Genomic DNA, 19,906 nt, shown 5'->3' on the forward strand with positions numbered 1-19,906 from the left:
CCGTAACCCACCCTAAACTAACTTAACTCGCCCTAACAGAAAAAAAGAAACTAAAAAGGGGAAATTTTTTTTTTAAATGGAAAAAAAAAGCCCTGCTGCAAAAAAAAGCGTGTACCTAATCAGTGGTGATTAGCGTTTGGTGGTGGCAGGGAGTGCAGAAGTCACACCCCCACATAAAAATACCCCCAAAATTAAATAATAAAACGCTTAACCCCGAAAAAACGCAACCGCCTGAACCCCCAAAAAACGCTGATCAGTGATAAATCACTGACAGCGGTGGGGCAGGCTGCACACAGAGGTACGGTCCGTCCACACAGCACAGGCCTGCTACTGGTGGTACGGACCACCTATAAGTGAAAAAAAAAAAAAAGCCACGATAACCCGAAAAAGTGGCTGCACCACAGAAAAAAAAATAAAAAAAAAACCTGATCAGTACTACAGGACTGATCAGCGGCGGGTGGGCTTTAGCTAACAGTGGCGGACCTCTTTTTTTATAGCTAAGAGGGTCCGGCCACACGTTAAGCCAAAAAAAAAGCTGCCGACAGACCGCAGCGACCCAGTAGGGCCGGGGTCTCACAACTAAAGGTGCTGCGGATACCTACGGATAGTACGCTGAAAAAAACCGCAAAAAACCGCAAAAAAACTAAACAAAAATTTTTTTCCTTTAACTACTAACTGTCCCTACCTAATCTAAAGCTTGCCCTGACTGCTTTCTGTGCCAAGGGGCCACAGAAAGGGGGCACTATTTTTTTACTATGAGGGGGGAGATGGCAGCACGGGGCTCCATCCTGCACAGCAGATCTCAAAGTAATGGTGGGCAGAACGGAGCAGCGTGCTCCTGATCCCACCTCCCCATACTGCAGTGATTGGTGCGGTCACTATGGACGCCCAATCACTGCTGTACTGGGGGGTGGCAACAGTGCCACCCCTCAGTACTGTATGGATGATGATTGGTGGTGTATGTTACACCACCGATCATCATCCTTATCTGGGTCATGGGGTCACATGTGACCCACGTGACCCGTAAGCGCCGCAGACCGCCGGTGAGTATTTACTGGCAAACTGCGGCGTTCGCCGATATGAGGGGATCTCAGGATCCCCTCTGGCGATGAGACGGGATGCCTGCTGAATGATTTCAAGCAGGCATCCCAGTCCGGTCCCTGCCCGGCGAGTGGCGGAAACGGAATCGCGGAAAATTGCCGGTCTGAATTGACATGGGGGGTCTCAGGACCCCCCTGGGTGATATGCCGGGATGCCTATGCCCTGCCTCCTGAAGAGGTTAAGTTGACATAACCCAGGCAGAATTTGTAAAATGTCATTTATAAGGAAAACATGGCTGGTAATTTTAATGTGTTTAACATTTTTATTATTATGACAGAACAGCACAGTCATTGATCCCTTGCCAATGCTGCCAGTATTTGCCTTAAAGGGGGTAGAAACATGGAATGTGTAGGCAGGTGAGAACCATTTGGCCCATCTAGTCTGCCCAATAAGCTGAATACTATGAATAGTCCCTGGCCCTATCTTATATGAAGGATAGCCTTATGCTTATCCCATGCATGTTTAAAGGGGTTATCCAGGAAAAAACTTTTTTTTTATATATCAACTGGCTCCAGAAAGTTAAACAGATTTGTAAATTACTTCTATTAAAAAATCTTAATCCTTTCAGTACTTATGAGCTTCTGAAGTTAAGGTTGTTCTTTTCTGTCTAAGTGCTCTCTGATGACACGTGTCTCGGGAAACGTCCAGTTTAGAAGCAAATCCCCATAGCAAACCTCTTCTAAACTGGGTGTTTCCCGAGACACGTGTCATCATAGAGCACTCAGACAGAAAAGAACAACCTTAACTTCAGAAGCTCATAAGTACTGAAAGGATTAAGATTTTTTAATAGAAGTAATTTACAAATCTGTTTAACTTTCTGGAGCCAGTTGATATATAAAAAAATTTTTTTCCTGGAATACCCCTTAAAACTCCTTCACTGTATTTGCAGCAACCACTTCTGCAGGAAGGCTATTCCATGCATCCACTACTCTCTCAGTAAAGTAATACTTCCTGATATTCCTTTTTAAACCTTTGCCCCTCTAATATAAAACTATGTCCTCTTGTGGTAGTTTTTCCTCCTTTATTGTGTGGATTCCCTTTATGTATATAAAAGTCTCTATCATATCCCCTCTGTCTCTTCTTTCTTCCAAGCTATACATGTTAAGGTCCTTTTAACCTTTCCTGGTAAGTTTTATCCTGCAATCCATATACTAGTTTAGTAGCTCTTCTTTGAACTCTCTCTAGAGTATCTATATCCTTCTGGAGATACGGCCTCCAGTACTGCGCACAATACTCCAAGTGAGGTCTCACCAGTGTTCTGTACAGGGGTATTCCAGGAATAAAAAAAACTGTCCAAGCGCCCTTCTTGTCTTCACTTTGGGTGTGGTATACAACTTGGCTTCATTCACTTCAATGGAACTGACCTGCAGAATCACAACCAACCTGGAGACAGACAGGGAGAGGTCTTTGAATGAAAAAAAAAAAAGGCCTGTTTGATTCCTGGAATACCCCTTTAACGCCAGAGGCATTTATAATGTTTTACCTATCAAAGATTTTATTTTTTTGTAACACATTGTACTTTTATGGTTGTGGAAAATTTTGGCAAATATATGTACCTTTATTTATAGAAATGCCAACATTTCATGAAAACCTTTTTTTCTAAATTTGAAATTCTCTTTGTGTACTAAAGAAAGTCTTGTCCCATAAATTAGTTTTTAATACACATTTACAATATGTCTGCTTTGTTATTATTTATTAAACATTTTATTATTTTTAGACAGTTAAAAAGCTTATAAAATTTGTAAAATTGCTGATAAATTTATAATAAATTTTCACAGGGACCAGTTCAGTTCTGAAGTGGATTTGAAGGGCCTGTATGTTTAGAAACTGCTTAAATCACCCTATATGAATACAGAACCTCTCAAAGTTTTTAAATTGATATTTAGGAAGTTTATGTACTATTTAGGTGTGTCACAGAAATGAAAGCAAAATTAAGGTACAATTGAAAAATTGTCCATAACAGGTGTTGACAGAGAAATACAACTGAAAATGTATTCCCCTCAGTCTCATTTTAGAAATATCCCATATTTGTCCCTTATGCGCTACCTAACTCACACATAGGTATCACTGTATTCTGAGAGGCATGATGAATATAGATTTTCTTTCTCACAGAGTTGTGTAAGGATTTGTTTTTTGGGGGATTAGTTGCTGGTTTTAATGGTACTGTTTTTGGATACATGTGATATTTTGATAACTTTTTATTTCATTTTCATGGAAAAAAAAATGCAATTTTGCTACTTTTGGAGGTTCATATTTTTACAAAGTGCACTTTACAGTAAAACTGAAGTTTTCTTTATTCTGTGGGTCAATACGATAAAAACAGTACCCATGTTTACATGCTTTTCTATGAGTGTATTGCTTTTAAATAAGGTGAAACTTTTAACTAAATAAGTATGTTTAAGGGTGCGTTCCCTCCTGCGCAAAATTTACGTCTGCGGACAATACGCTGCGTATTCCTTGCTCACTATACACATAGGGCTTTCCGGCGGCAAGTTTTGGAGGCGTGGCCGTGTGCCGGCCTGACTGTGCCACGTGGCTCCGCCACCAAAACTCACTGCACGCGAGGCCGCCGCCAGAAAGCCCTGTGTGTATAGTGAGCAAGGAATACACAGTGGATTTCCCGCTGCTGACGTAAATTTTGCGCCACGTGAAATACGCTGCGTATACGCCAGGTGGGAATGCACCCTAAAATTGCCCTATTGAGCCCTAAAACTTTAGAGGACTATTTCTAGCAATCTTTTTATTGCTATGTATAGCACTGATCAGTAATATCACCAAAAAGCAGAGCAGAGATTGCTGGAGCGGCCCTGGAGCAGGTGGGAGAAGCTCTTGCCAACATCTTGGCTCATCGGACCTCTGCGATTGCGCTGCGGGTGGTCCGATGTAATCTCTGTAAGGCTCCCTTACCACTTCAGATACTGTGATCAGTTGATCATGGCATCTGAAGGGTAAATGGCGGGTATCGGCATGATCGGTGATGTCCAGGATTGGCCCCAGCTGCTATCCACGGTCTACGAAGCAAGTGCAGCTCCTGCGCTTGCTACATAGATTGTACATGTATGCCCTGGTGTGCCAAGTACCAGGGCATACATTCTCTAGGGGTTAAATAACGTATGCATACGTCCAAGTTGCTAGCTTGTTAGCGCAAATGGACGTACACATACGTCCTAGTGATCTCCTGCTCTACGCGATGCGCTGCAGGAGATTGGCGGTAGGACCCGGCTGCCAATCACAGCCGAGGTCCCGCCACAGCTGCCGGGGGCCGCGATCATGCTGGTCCCGGCAGCATTAACCCCATAGATGTCGCGATCAATCATGACCATGGCATATATGGTGTTGACAGGGGGAGGGTGCTCCCCCTGTTCACCAACAGCGGCGCCGCGATACGATCTCGGGTCGCCGTTGGTTGCTATGGCAGCAGGAGGTCAGATTATTACCTACTGTATGCCTGCTATGGAAGCCTGTGAGATCCAGCCACAGGCTGTAGTGTGTGCAACTCATCAGGGCATACTGGGCTGCAGCATAGTATACCCTGTAAAAAGTGAAAAATAATAAAAAGGTTCTTCAATAAAAGTATGAAGTGTAAAAGTAAATAAAATGAATGCCCCTTTCCCAATAAAAGCCCTGTATTATCATAAAAAAAACAAACCACAAATCATATACATACTAGGTATTGCCACATCTGTAATGACGTGTATTATAAAGCTATATTGTAAATATTCCCACTCGGTGAACGCCATAAACAAAAAAAAAACGCAAAATTCACCAATTTTGGTGCAAATAGCGGAATAAAAATTATCAAAAGGTAGCATGTATTATACCAATAAAAAGTACAGCTTGTCCCACAAAAAATACGCCCTAGCTCAATGGCGTCAGACAAAAGATAAAAAAGTTACGGCTGTCAGAAAATAACACAAAAAAGGGAAAAAAAGAATTTTGCTCAGAAAAGAAAAAAAACATTAAAAAAGCTATATAAAATACCACTTTAACGTACTGACCCACAGAATAAATATAACATCACTTTTACCGTGCAGTGTACACCATAAAAAATAAAATAAAATAAAACGCCAGAAATTTCCAGTTTCACAATATTTTAGTTTTTCAGAAAAAATGCTGCATGTGTCAACAAAAATGCACCACTTATATAAAGAACAATATGTCAAGAAAAAACTATCAAGAATTGCTCAGAAAAAATGTTCTAAAGTTACCATTTAAAGAGACATGTCAAAAAAAAAAAAATGGGTCTATCCTTAAGGGGGTGAAGGACACGGCAATATGTTTGCAATAGGGGAATGTATATTTTTATACTTTTATTTTCTGCGCCACTACGGGACTGGACTCTGCAGATCTCCAGCATATACACCGCCATACACATTTGTACTGCAGTGTATAATGCTTGTTATTATTGTTACACTTACAGCAGAGCCTGAGCGGCTTCTACAGCCAGGAGACCATTCTGAGATTGCTTCTCTGGGTGTCGATTGAGGCAAAGAGATCCCCCTCAATCAACCTGTTAGATGCTGCAGACGCTACTGCCCAAAGGATCTGAATGGTTAACTGTAAGGATCAGAGTTACACAGACACTGCTCCTGAGCCGTTGTCATCCTTTTGTACCTAGTACGTCATATTGCACTAAAGCATTTGCAGTCCCCGACACACATCAGTTTGCTAAAAGAGGTTAAATAGGCACTGTCAGATACAAAAACTTTTGATATGTTGTAAAGCATGTATAACCAATAGGTTTTGCAATTGCTTTCATTAGAAAAAGCCAGTCAAACAACTGCCCCCCCCCCCGCCTGCTTGGACACATACTAGTCCTGCTGTGTCCATGCATCATCACCTATGTCATGGACACACATCCTTGATTGACAGCTGTGAGCGCAGGGCTCACACCTGGAGGAAAAATCCTCCCACTGTCAGCTTGTGTCCCTCTACTGTCAGTGAGGACAAGCTGGGAGTTGTAGTTTTGTTAACCTCTTAAGGACCCAGGACGTACGGGGACGTCCCCGCACCCTGGGCCTTAAGGACCCAGGACGTCCCCGTACGTCCTGGCGTTTTCCGGTCTCTGCCGCTCGCCGGGCAGAGATCGGAACTGGATGCCTGCTGAAATCCTTCAGCAGGCATCCAGGGCAAACGCCGAGGGGGGCCATGTAGGCCCCCCATGTCGGCGATCGCCGCAAATCGCAAGGGAAATCGCCCTTGCGATCTGCGGCGATACCGGGCTGATCGGGTCTCTGGGACCCGACCGCCCGGTAATTTCGCATGATCCCGGCTGTCACAGACAGCCAGGACCATGCTGAAGTATCGGAGCGAGGTGGCAAGCCGGCCACCTCCTCCGATCCCCTGCGATCTGTCGGTTAGTGAACCGACCAATCGCAGGAGGGGGGGCGGTTACTTCCTCCCGTCCTGCCCGGCCCCTGAAAGTCCGGAGAGGACGGGAGGAAGACCGGAGGACGCGGCGGGGGACGGGGGAGTGCTGGGGACCGGCCCCGGTACTTACCTCGTCCCTGAAGACCCGGATCCCGGCGAGGAAGATGGCGGCGGCGGCGGCGGCGACAGGTGAGTAGATCTTCAGCCGCGGTCGGGCCCTTTACAGCAATGCACGTCGCCGTAAAGCGACATGCATTGCTATAATAGGACCCTGTAAACTACAACTCCCAGCATGCCCAGACAGCCCTTGGCGTCTGGGCATGCTGGGAGTTGCAGTTTTGCAACATCTGGAGGTCCACAGTTTTTGGACCACTGTGCCCTTCCAGATGTTGCAAAACTACACATCCTCAGCATGCCCTTACTGTCCAGGCATGCTGGGAGTTGTAGTGCTGTAACATCTGGCCCTTCAGATGTTGCAGAACTACAACTCCCAGCATGCCTGGACAGTTTTGGCATACTGCGAGTTGTAGTTTTGCAACATCTGGAAGGGCACAGATTGGGAACCACTGTATTAGTGGTCTGCAAACTGTAGTCCTCCAGATGTTGCAAAACTACAACTCCAAGCATGCTGGGAGTTGTAGTTCGGCAACATCTGGCTCTAAAGATGTTGCCGAACTACTACTCCCAGCATGCCTGAGAATGTTTGGGAGTTGTGGTTTTGCAACAGCTGGAGGCACACTGGTTGGGAAACATTGTTTCCTAACTCAGTGTTTCCCAACCCGTGTGCCTCCAGCTGTTGCAAAACCACAACTCCCAAACATTCTCAGGCATGCTGGGAGTAGTAGTTTTGCAACAGCTGGAGGTCCCCCCCTGTGAATGTACAGGGTACACTCACATGGGCAGGCGGCTTACAGTGAGTATCGGGCTGCAAGTTTGCAATGCAGCAAATTTTGCGCGGCAGCTCAAACTCGCTGTAACCCCCCCGCCCGTGCGACTGTACCCTAAAAACACTACACTACATTACACTTACACAAAATAAAATAAAAAGTAAAAAACGCTACATATACACATACCCCTACACAGCCCCCCTCCCTCCCCAATAAAAATGAAAAACACCTGGTACGCCACTCTTTCCAAAATGGAGCCTCCAGCTGTTGCAAAACAACAACTCCCAGTATTGCCGGACAGCCGTTGACTGTCCAGGCATGCTGGGAGTTTTGCAACAGCTGGAGGCACCCTGTTTGGGAATCACTGGCGTAGAATACCCCTATGTCCACCCCTATGCAAATCCCTAATTCAGGCCTCAAATGCGCATGGCGCTCTCACTTTGGAGCCCTGTCGTATTTCAAGGCAACAGTTTAGGGTCACATATGGGGTATCGCCGTACTCGGGAGAAATTGACTAACAAATCTTGGGGGGCTTTTTCTCCTTTCACCCCTTATGAAAAGGTGAAGTTGGGGTCTACACCAGCATGTTAGTGTAAAAAAAATAAACTTTTTACACTAACATGCTGGTGTTGCCCTATACTTTTCATTTTGACAAGAGGTAAAGGGGAAAAAAGCCCCCCAAAATTTGTAACGCAATTTCTCCCGAGTACGGAGATACCCCATATGTAGGCGCAAAGTGCTCTGGGGGCGCACAACAAGGCCCAGAAGGGAGAGTGCGCCATGTACATTTGAGGTGATTTGCACAGGGGTGGCTGATTGTTACAGCGGTTTTGACAAATGCAAAAAAAAAAAAACCCCACATGTGACCCCATTTCGGAAACTACACCCCTCACGTAATGTAATAAGGGGTGCAGTGAGAATTTACCCCCCACAGGTGTCTGACGGATCTTTGGAACAGTGGGCTGTGCAAATAAAAAATGTTGTACAGCCCACTGTTCCAAAGATATGACAGACACCAGTGGGGGGTAAATGCTCACTTTACGCCTTCTTACGTTCCTCAAGGGGTCTAGTTTCCAAAATGGTATGCCATGTGGGGGTTATTTTGCTGTCCTGGCACCATAGGGGCTTCCTAAATGCGACATGCCCCCCGAGCAAAATTTGCTCTCAAAAAGCCAAATATGACTCCTTCTCTTCTGAGCATTGTAGTTCGCCCGTAGTGCACTTCAGGTCAACTTTTGGGGTACCTCCATACTCAGAAGAGATGTGGTTACAAATTTTGGGGGGTATTTTCTGCTATTAACCCTTGCAAAAATGTGAAATTTGGGGGGGAAACACACCTTTTAGTGATTTTTTTTTATTTTTTTTTTACGTATGCAAAAGTCGTGAAACCCCTGTGGGGTATTAAGGCTCACTTTATTTCTTGTTACGTTCCCCGAGGGGTCTAGTTTCCAAAATGGTATGCCATGTGTTTTTTTTTTGCTGTCCTGGCACCATAGGGGCTTCCTAAATGCGACATGCCCCCGAGCAAAATTTGCTCTCAAAAAGCCAAATATGACTCCTTCTCTTCTGAGCATTGTAGTTCACCCATAGTACACCTCAGGTCAACTTATGGGGTACCTCCATACTCAGAAGAGATGGGGTTACAATGTTTGGGGGGTATTTTCTGCTATTAACCCTTGCAAAAATGTGAAATTTGGGGGGAAACACACATTTTAGTGACATTTTTTTTTAATTTTTTTACATATGCAAAAGTCGTGAAACACCTGTGGGGTATTAAGGCTCACTTTATTCCTTGTTACGTACCTCAAGGGGTCTAGTTTCCAAAATGGTATGCCATGTGGGGGATTTTTGCTGTTCTGGCACCATAGGGGCTTCCTAAATGCAACATGCCCCCCAAAAACCATTTCAAAAAAACGTACTCTCCAAAATCCCCTTGTCGCTCCTTCGCTTCTGAGCCCTCTACTGCGCCCGCCGAACACTTTACATAGACATATGAGGTATGTGCTTACTCGAGAGAAATTGGGCTACAAATATAAGTATACATTTTCTCCTTTTTCCCCTTGTAAAAATTCAAAAATTGGGTCTACAAGAACATGCAAGTGTAAAAAATGGAGATTGTGAATTTTCTTCTTCACTTTGCTGTTATTCCTGTGAAACACCTAAAGGGTTAAAACGCTGACTGAATGTCATTTTGAATACTTTGGGGGGTGCAGTTTTTATAATGGGGTCATTTGTGGGGTATTTCTAAAATGAAGACCCTTCAAATCCACTTCAAACCTGAACTGGTCCATGAAAAATTGTGAGTTTGGAAATTTTGTGAAAAATTGGAAAATTGCTGCTGAACTTTGAAGCCCTCTGATGTCTTCCAAAAGTAAAAACACGTCAATTTTATGATGCAAATATAAAGTAGACATATTGTATATGTGAATAAAAAAAAAAATTATTCGGAATATCCATTTTCCTTACAAGCAGAGAGCTTCAAAGTTAGAAAAATGCAAAATTTTCAAATTTTTCATAAAATTTGGGGATTTTTCACCAAGAAAGGATGCAAGTTACCACAAAATTTTACCACTATGTTAAAGTAGAATATGTCACGAAAAAACAATCTCGGAATCAGAATGATAACTAAAAGCATCCCAGAGTTATTAATGTTTAAAGTGACAGTGGTCAGATGTGCAAAAAATGGCCGGGTCCTGAGGTGTAAAATGGCTGGGTCCTTAAGGGGTTAAAGGGGTTCTCCGATGCTTAGACATCTTATCCCCTATCCAAAGGATAGGGGATAAGATGCCTGATCGCGGGAGTCCCGCCGCTTGGGACCCCCGGGATCTTACACGCGGCAATCCGTTTGTAATCAGTCCCCGGAGCGTGTTCGCTCCGGGTCTGATTACCGGCAACCACAGGGCCGGCGGCATGTGACGTCACGCTCTGCCCCTCAATGCAAGCCTACGGGAGGGGGTGTGACAGCTACGGGAGGGGGATTTAAACTTATTTCGGAGGAGGGGATTTTTTTTTTTTACATTGATTGCTTTTTATTTTTTTAACAAATTTATTTTCACAATATCTTTTGTCCCCATAGGGCAGTGTTTTCCACAGTGTGCCTCCAGTTGTTGCAAAACTACAACTCCCAGCATGCCCAGACAGCCAATGGCTGTAGAGCATGCTGGGAGTTGTAGTTTTGTAACAGAGATAGACAGATTTAATTTTTTACTTCTAGACTCTGATCAATGCTATGCTATAGAAGCCTATAGCACTACAGTGATCAGTGTTACCAGCGCTCCATTACTACAGGCTGCCTGCAATACTGGAGCAGCGATCGGAAAGGGCCGACAAAGGTAAGAAACCTCCGCCCATGCTCTCAGCTTATTGGGACCCCGCGGGTGTCCCGATCAGCTCCACTGAGCTACTGCAGATTGTTTTCGGCATCTAAAGGGTTAATGCTGGACATCACATGGATCAGCGATGTCCGGCATTAGCCAGTATGAAGCAAGCTCAGCTCCTGAGCTGGCTTCATATGCACGGCTGCGCTGTATTCACATGGCGGTTAGTCGTATAAGGGTTAAGTGGGAGGAGTGACAGTGGGCCCGTAACGGAGGGTCTGTACTGGACTGCACTGCACGAGACCTGGGGAAGGGGATGTACTGCCGACTGCCCGAGTTCCCTCCCACAGCACAGGGAGGATGAGGCAGTGTAGCGCTGGTGTAGTTCTGCACCTTACACCGGAGAGCCTAAAAGTTGAAAGCCACGCCCCTAATTTAGGCCACATGGAAATTATTGGCAGGAAAACCCCTTAGCTGAAAAGGCCGAAAGGGGCACTTCCTGCAGCCGAAATTTTGGTGCATTTTTTTTATTATATATATAATACACTAGTGGAGGGACAGAAAAACCGGCACTGCTGTAGTTACGGAGCTTAAGCAGATACAGGTGTATTGATAAAGCAAACTGACTGTATAGGTGCTCAGTCTAAAGAGTGGTTGACAGTTCCAAAATTCCACAAGGCAAGAAATGGAGATGGCACTCACCAAAGTCGTTGCTTCATTATCTTTAATAGTCTTGAATGTTGTAACAGGAGTGCGGTGTCAGGCAGGTATCGTGGCGCAAGACTCACGCTGAGAACAAACACTGGCAATGCATAATTTTTATATAAAGATACTCAAATCTAATTTCTCATTCAAGCCCAATTTTCCTTGGGCTTCGGTGCGCATGTTCCAGCTAGCCTGTCTGTAGGAGAACTTTACGTCTATCCATACCATCTCTGCTAAACACTCTTTCGATGCTGAAAAAGCTTAATGCCGATGGATTCCCATTATGTGCTTCCCATATACAGTGGTCCCTCAACATACGATGGTAATTTGTTCCAAATGACCCATCGTTTGTAGAATCCATCGTATGTTGAGGGATCTGTGCAATGTAAAAAGTGCATTTAATACTCACCTGTCCCCGCCGCTCCGGACCGCGTCCTCACCACTCCCGATGCTGTCCCGCTGCTCCGGCGTCGTCTTCGGGATCCTCTGGCTTCTTCCGCATCTTCTCCGGTGTCCGGGCCTCGCTTTCTGGTGACGTTATTACGTTGGTGTGCCGGGACGGCGTGCGTAGCGACGTAATAACGACGCCGGAAAGCGAGGCCCGGACCCCGGAGAAGACGCCGGAGGATCGCGAAGTGGACCCAGAGCAGCGGGGATAGGTAAGTGAACCTGTCCGGGATGCTTAAAACTGCTATCCGACAGCAGCTTAAGCATTTTGCGCTGTTGGATAGCAGTTAATGCGATGGCCCTGAGCCCCTGACATATAAAAGCATTGTATGTCTATGCTGACATCGATATGTGATGGCCTCTGAGAGGCCATCGTATGTCGATTTGATCATATGTTGGGGCCATCGCATGTTGGGGGGGGGGGTTACTGTATGCTCAATAACTCTCGGAGAGCCCTTTTTACTAGGGCTGGGCGGTATATCGGTTCATACCGAATACCGACATTTTTGTGCTGCACAATATGAATTTTAACCCATACCGCAATACCGGTTTGGCCCCTCCCGCTCGGGAATGAATGAATTAGCCCAGCGCTGCGCTGTCCCCACATTGGGGAACTAATCATATGCTGCCCGCGAGCGCTGTTCTGCCCCCCAATTTGAGGAGGGGGGGGGGGGGGGGTTGAGGAGGAGTCGGAGGAAATACCGTTATATACCGTGGAACCGCCGAAAGTTACAAAAATACCGTGATACACACATTTGGTCATACCACCCAGCCCTACTTTTTACTACGTAATGAGTACATGTGCTCACGGAATCTTATGTGCATAGCCCTTATGGTGCTTCCGATGTAAAATCCTCCACACTCACAAGCTTGGCCATAGACAACATAATTTGTTTAGCAGCAAAATAAATCTTTACATTGAATAAGTGAACCATCTATCGAGACTGAGTTACCGCAAATTAACTGTGGGCACCATTTACATGCCCCACACCTATGGTTACCCTTTAAGCTTAAAAGGAGTACTCTGGTGGAAAACTTTTTTTTAAATGAACTGGTGCCAGAAAGTTAAACAGATTTGTAAATTACTTCTATTAAAAAATCTTAATCCTTTCAGTACTTTTTAGCAGCTGTTTGCTACAGAGGAAAATATTTCTTTTTTGAATTTCTTTTTTGTGTTGTCCACAGTGCTCTCTGCTGACACCTGATGCTTGTATCAGGAACTGTCCAGAATAGACGAAAATCCCCATAGCAAACCTATGCTACTCTGGACAGCTCCTGACATGGACAGGTGTCAGCAGAGAGCACTGTGGACAACACAAAAAAAGAAATTCAAAAATTAAAGGGGTATTCCAGGAAAAAACTTTTATTTTATTTTATATATATCAACTGGCTCCAGAAAGTTAAACAGATTTGTAAATTACTTCTATTAAAACATCTTAATCCTTTGAGTACTTATGAGCTTCTGAAGTTAAGGTTGTTCTTTTCTGTCTAAGTGTTCTCTGATGACGCGTGTCTCGGGAAACACCCAGTTTAGAAGAGGTTTGCTATGGGGATTTGCTTCTAAACTGGGTGTTTCCCGAGATACGCGTCATCAGAGAACACTTAGACAGAAAAGAACAACCTTAACTTCAGAAGCTCATAAGTACTCAAAGGATTAAGATGTTTTAATAGAAGTAATTTACAAATCTGTTTAACTTTCTGGAGCCAGTTGATATATAAAAAATATTTTTTTTTCCTGGATAACCCCTTTAAACATGCATGATTTTTTTTTATAGAAGTACCGGTAATTTACAAATCTGTTTAACTTTCTGTCACCAGTTCATTTAAAAAAATAAAAATAAATAACTTTCCCACCGGAGTACCCCTTTAACCAATTCTTATGTTCTTTTTTGTGGGATGATGTAAACTTACTACAAGTAAGTGTATCTTCTAAATGCTATCATCGGGTTATGCTGTGTTGAGTCTGCTAGAACGGGGTCATTCTGTATTAAGAACCAGTGTTTTTGAATAACAGATTTAATAACATTGGTCATGGGACCATATTTAAAGGAGAAGGTAAATCTATCAGATTGTTTATCCCTCCTATACCCAGTAGTTATCAACCCATAATCGCTAGCAGACACTAGAACATCAAGGAATTCTAACTGTGTGGTACTGGTGTTGTAGGTAAAATTTAAATTCATATAATCATTTATGTGGTTGACAGTGTCAGCGAAGTCTGCCTCTGAGCCCGTCCAGACGATAAAAATATAGTCTACGAACCGGGCATATCCCTTAATGAACATCAAAAAGGGATTTGAGGCCGAGAAGATAAAATCCCTCTCGAAACAGGCCATGAATAAGTTGGCAAAAGTGCAGGCCACTGGAGTGCCCATGGCTACTGCTGGGGTCTGCTTATACCAAACACATCATCAAACATAAAAGCATTGTTCGTAAGGATCAGAGACAATGCCTCGCAGACTTAATCAACCACTTTTTGGCTTATGTGTTTTTTCCAGTAACCCACGGATATATTTTACCCCTAATTCCTGAGGAATACTAGTATAGAGTGATTCTATATCCATAGAGGCCAATATACCTCCTTTCTCCCATTCTTGACTGTTAGGAACTCATTTGTAACCTTAATTAAGGTGGGAATATCCTTTAACATGGGTCTTAGCAGGAAATGTATTTTGAGATACACTTCGTTATGGAGCCCACCTTGGACACAATTTTGCAAGTGGGGTTGGTTTTTAGTTTTTCATAGTTGGTGGAATTATCCAACTGCCTCCTCGCTTCTTTAGTGTAATACTTATGTCTACAGGCTATTTGAGGCCTTTCATTTCCTCCATCACTTTATAATAAAACAAGCCTAAGTTACTGCCCGGGGCAATTGTGGGGGGGGGGGGGGGGGCATAACTGAGACTTGATGGCAACTAGGAAAATTGCATCCCTGACAGGTTCAGGATTAATGGCTTGGGGGTAGCCTCCTAATAGTTCAGTGAGGTCGGTCAGACACTGTAGTTCTGCATCTCCAGCCTCATTGAATCGGCTAAAGCCCAAAAGGACCAATTGAAATAGGCATCTCGGCTTCTTTTTTATCTGCTACATCACCAAGAACTTTATTAGAAAAAAAAACTTGATTAAGTTTCTTTAATGATTTAATAAAGAGATCAATTTCAAAATGTACAATATCGAATTCTTCCGGGAAACAAAAATTTTGCCCTCTTGTGAGGACTGTGCAGGCAGCATCAATTAATTTCACTGGAGTAAGATTGACAATGGCTGAACTGGAGGTTGTGTCCTGATCTAGAGGAGAATTCACATATAAATCTGGAATGTTTATTGTTGCCAAGCTACTTGTTTGTTCCGCTTGGAGTTTCTTTTTGTATTTTTGAGTCTCCTAAAGGGAGCTCATTTTCTTGTTCCATCACGGTAACTGCAGTATTGATACCTGACATTGCTGACGTGGATTGTCCCAGTTCATCTAAGGACTGACTCTGTGGTAAGGAAATCAGTTTTTTTAACCACGTTTTTTGATGAGGCAATTTGTTTTCTTGTTTGTATTTGGAGGTGCTTTTATAAATTCCTGTTTTCCATGTTTTCTTTTTAGGGTTATTGTACTTTGAGGTTCTTGTGTAACCTGTAAATATTTTACCACAATCAAAGTCTGTTTTATTGTGAACAAACTTTTCGCATTTTTGTTCCTTAATGTTGGTTTGTAGTGTCACTAGTTTTTTTTTTTTTCCAATTTTTTATTAAAGTTGTGAAATTGTAATTTGCATAGCCCGGTTTGTAGTTCTCGTTTGGCTTTGCATAAGGCGTCGGTTACTATGGTGTATTCTGTTACATTTCGTTCTCGCAGTAAAGTTAGCATGTCTTGAGAGTAGTTCAGGTGGATCTCTTTCCATGCTTGTAGAAACTCTCTGTCTTCTAAAAATTGAGAGGGCTCTTTGTAGTTTCTGAGACCTCGTGGAATCAAATTACATGCTTCATATGATTTTAGAGACTTTACTGTCCAATGTATGCGCATTTCTTTATCAGCTAGATGCTGGATTTTTTGTTCTAAGCTTTTGATGCTCATAATATGCAGAACATCTTTAGCATTGCATACAATGAAAAAGTCCTCGGCATCTCGCTGACACCGCATTGGAAACTTTCATATTACCACATGTATTTTCTGCATCTTCATCCATACTAGAGTGAAACAGTAGCACCCTAGGGTGCGAAAACAAGGTAACCTACAGCAGGTAATTCCCTCATACACTACAGTAGTTATCACCCGGAGCATGTAAAATCAGCCATACTTTACGGACAAATGTTAAAAATCTAAAGAATCAATAGTACAGATTTCGGATTTAAAAGGGTAACCATAGGTGTGGAGCATGTAAATGGTGCCCACAGTTAATATGCGGTAACTCAGTCTCGATAGATGGTTCACTTATTCAATGTAAAGATTTATTTTGCTGCAAAACTAATTATGTTGTCTATGGCCAAGCTTGTGAGTGTGGAGGATTTTACATCGGAAGCACCATAAGGGCTATGCACATTAGATTCCGTGAGCACACATACTCATTATGTAGTAAAAAGGGCTCTCCGAGAGTTATTGAACATATATGGGAAGCACATAATGGGAATCCATCGTCATTACGCTTTTTCGGCATCGAAAGAGTGTTTAGCAGAGATGGTATGGATAAATGTAAAGTTCTCCTACAGACAGAGGCTCGCTGGATCATGCGCACTGAAGCCCAAGGAAAATTGGGCTTGAATGAGAAATTAGATGAGACTTGTGTTTTTAATTGTTTTTACTACACCTTTTTGGTTTTGCATCCTTTGTAGTCCACGCCCCCCTATGATGTCACGCAGGTATATAACTGGTGGCTACGCCAGGGGTGTGTATGGTGTGAAGTAGTACGGAAGTACAACAATGCTGTTACCTCCACGCTGAGGTCCTCGGCGTCTCCGCCACGATACCTGCCTGACACCGCACTCCTGTTTACAACATTCAAGATTATTAAAGATAATAAAGCAACGACTTTGGTGAGTGCCATCTCCATTTCTTGCCTTGTAATATATATAATACACACCTATATAATCAATAAGGGTATGTTCATACATCACATGTTTTATATGCATCATGCTTTTCATTGGAACCATGTACCTTAATTTGTGTGCATTTTTACCAACACACATTTAAATTCAGTGTGAATAAGTGACAAGTCACATTCTGCATGGATAATGCACCAAGTGATTAACGTAACATTTTGCAGCGCTAGTGTGTAAAATAAAGAGCAGAAATACCAGGATGGGATTTTACAATGATTTTGGCCATTTGTGTAAAAATAAATTTAAAAAAAGCAGTGCTACTGCAAAATAAATGAAACATGTAAACACAACCTAAAGGGGGCAAAACAGCAGAGAAGAGAGTAAGCTGCTCCAGTATACAATAAGTAAAGCTCCGTTCACAGTTCATGTTTGTTGTATGTCCAAGATGCACATGAGGATACTGGCAAAAAGGTAGACCAACATATACTGCAGTGAGCCCACAGAGTTTATTAGACCAGATGCAGTCGACTAGGCCCTAGAAGAGTATGCTCAATCCCAAACACAAGGAATGAGTGGGGCCTAATGTTGGATTGGTAACAATATTTACCACACAGTAAATTACCAGCCCAGTAACCAAACTAACCTTTCTGTCCCATGTTTGTCTCAATATTTTCATGCGACTGTCATCTATAATAATATCTGCAATATCTGTTTAGAATATGTGCACCAGGCTGAGGATGTACGCTAGATGTGGTGAAGGAACAGCAGCATAGGCTATGCAGAAGTCTATCAAATTATGTTACCTATTTGGAGTCTGATTGGGGGGGGGGGGGGGGGGAGGGTGTTATTACTTTGGTTTAATTCGACTTTTGACTAAATTGGGAGATTAAAAATACAACAGGGCACATGAAGCTGCTCAAGTCTCTCCCCCCATAAAGATGTTTTACATTTTTCTTTTTTTCCCCTAGGGATTGATAACACCTGAAGACTTTTCCCTCGAAAAATGCTTTCTTCCAACAGAGAACACAGTCATTTACATCTACTGTATAGCAGGAGCACTGCTCAGTCTCTGTGCAGTGACTTATTTGTTGCCACTAAAATTTTTGAAATCATTTTACACCACAAAACAAAAGCCTGTATAATGGAGCAAGCTGCATTCCATCATGTGCCAGCTCAAGTCTGATCTTTCTTTTTTCTACAATAGACCAGTGCATTTTACAAATATATATTTATTAAATGATGTACCTGTACAATATGTGACTGTTACCTATAAATTAAGAAAAGAAAATTCCTTCATTGATGTAATAGCCATATCACCTGAAGCACAGCCGGTATCTGGCCAGAGTGGTGGGACTTGTAGATCATCCGATGGACAGTTTCTTTCTTCATTGCTGAAGCCAATGCGAGAATCGATGTTACGGTCAGAGTTCCATTTTGGTAGAGTAAATGTAGTTCTTGATATTTGTGTATTTTAAATTTGGTTAAAAAGTCGGCCTAAAATAACAGGCAAGTCTTTACAAATAATAAAAAATAAAAAAAACATCCTCCTAGAATGTTCCTTGTGTTTGTAGTAAGCAGTCCTAGCTCATTACAGGAATTTAGCCAGGGGAACAAGAAATTATGATTTATTTTACTTTTCTAGGTTATTGATGATTTGCCAAAAAAGAGATCACATGGCCAGAGATGACATCTCAAAGATTAATGGCCACATCGTGATCTAGATTAATTTTAAGCAATCTTCCAAACTTTCTTTAGTGTCCGCTGTGTGCAAAATACAGTGTGACACCTCCCACTACATGAGTGGATCGGAAGATGGCAACTGGAGGACTGATGATAATAAACTAATCTGAAATGACGTTGCCTAGAATGACTTAACCGCTGTTATTGCAACAGTAACTTTAGACAATGTACATGTTATCTCTGACAAAGATAAATCTAGACTCACATACAGAAAACACCTAAGTATAAAATATAAAGCAGTGTAGTAGTTACTAAAAAGGACATGCCTTATTGCTACAGCAGTTCTTGCTTTGTACATTATATATATATATATATATATATATATTTATACATATATATATATATATAAATATATCTTTATAGTATTGTACCACAAATTGTTTTTAGAGAACATTTGCATAAATTATTCAAGTTTGAGAAATATATTCACACATATCAATTCTATAATATTTAAAATAAACCAGCTTTCTAATGTGTCTCTTTATTAAAAGAGAAATTAAAATGTCATCTTGTAATTTATCAGGCTAGACAAAGATTTCAACCTTTTTGTTTCCCCTCATCATCATGTTACCGCCTGGCACAATGACAGCCGCAGCTGCTGTGATAAAGGTAGGAAAGCTTTACCCAGTACTGCCATAGTATCTTTCCTTTGAAGCATTCACAGTATCCATGTGGCAATTGTGTGAATGCTAAATCCTTGCTAAAAAAAAAAAATAAAAAAAAATCAAATTGTTTCCGAAAAGAAATATAAAGTTTTAAACAAATCCTTGGTTCCCACTGAAACACAGCTAGGCTGTAATTATGAACATAGAAATGGATTCCAATATTTTTTGTTTTAAAGCTGAGACTCTCCACTTCCTCCAGCGCCTGCACATAAAAACAAGTAAAAAAAAAAAAAGCATGTTTGCTGCAACAACTGGTCATTGTAGGACCTTATTTTTAAAGGTAAGTGGTTAATTTGCATAATTTATATATTTTTTTTGTTTTCTTTTTTTTTTGTACTAAAGAGCATTTCTTTCTTTTTTATATAAACCAGAAAAAAACTAAATTCTACAGATAGTTCCTACCCGCAGTCACAGCTGCAGGCAAGTTTTGACATCAAGCTGTACAGCGCAATCAAAAACATACTTACATCTTAGCTCATTTTACAGGTACAGCCATAATCAAGGCACAAAGATCTTCTACAAGTATTATTTTTTTTCAATAAAGTTGTACAAAATAATATTACATTTTACATCTGTACATTATAATAAACCAGCAGTTAAACAAAATCAAAAAGAAAAAAAAAAAATCTATATATAGAGGACTAACGCC

General features: G+C 42.2%; 1 protein-coding gene across 11 annotated transcripts in view; it reads left to right on the top strand.

The window, feature by feature from the left end:
* Nucleotides 1–19,326, top strand: part of MPPE1 (metallophosphoesterase 1) — a 108,125-nt gene extending 88,799 nt beyond the window's left edge. For 10 of the 11 annotated variants that reach the window (XM_056521555.1, XM_056521551.1, XM_056521556.1 and 7 more), the window contains one exon: nucleotides 17,821–19,326. In XM_056521555.1, the coding sequence (XP_056377530.1) occupies nucleotides 17,821–17,994 (174 nt within the window). In that variant the 3' untranslated portion in view covers nucleotides 17,995–19,326. Of the gene's footprint in view, nucleotides 1–2,193; nucleotides 2,227–17,820 lie in introns of all 11 variants that reach the window. The other variant, XM_056521558.1, reaches the window with a different exon arrangement.
* Nucleotides 19,327–19,906: the final 580 nt, after the last annotated feature.

Source organism: Hyla sarda, chromosome 5 (genome assembly GCF_029499605.1).
Source record: "Hyla sarda isolate aHylSar1 chromosome 5, aHylSar1.hap1, whole genome shotgun sequence".
Classification (NCBI taxonomy): domain Eukaryota; kingdom Metazoa; phylum Chordata; class Amphibia; order Anura; family Hylidae; genus Hyla; species Hyla sarda.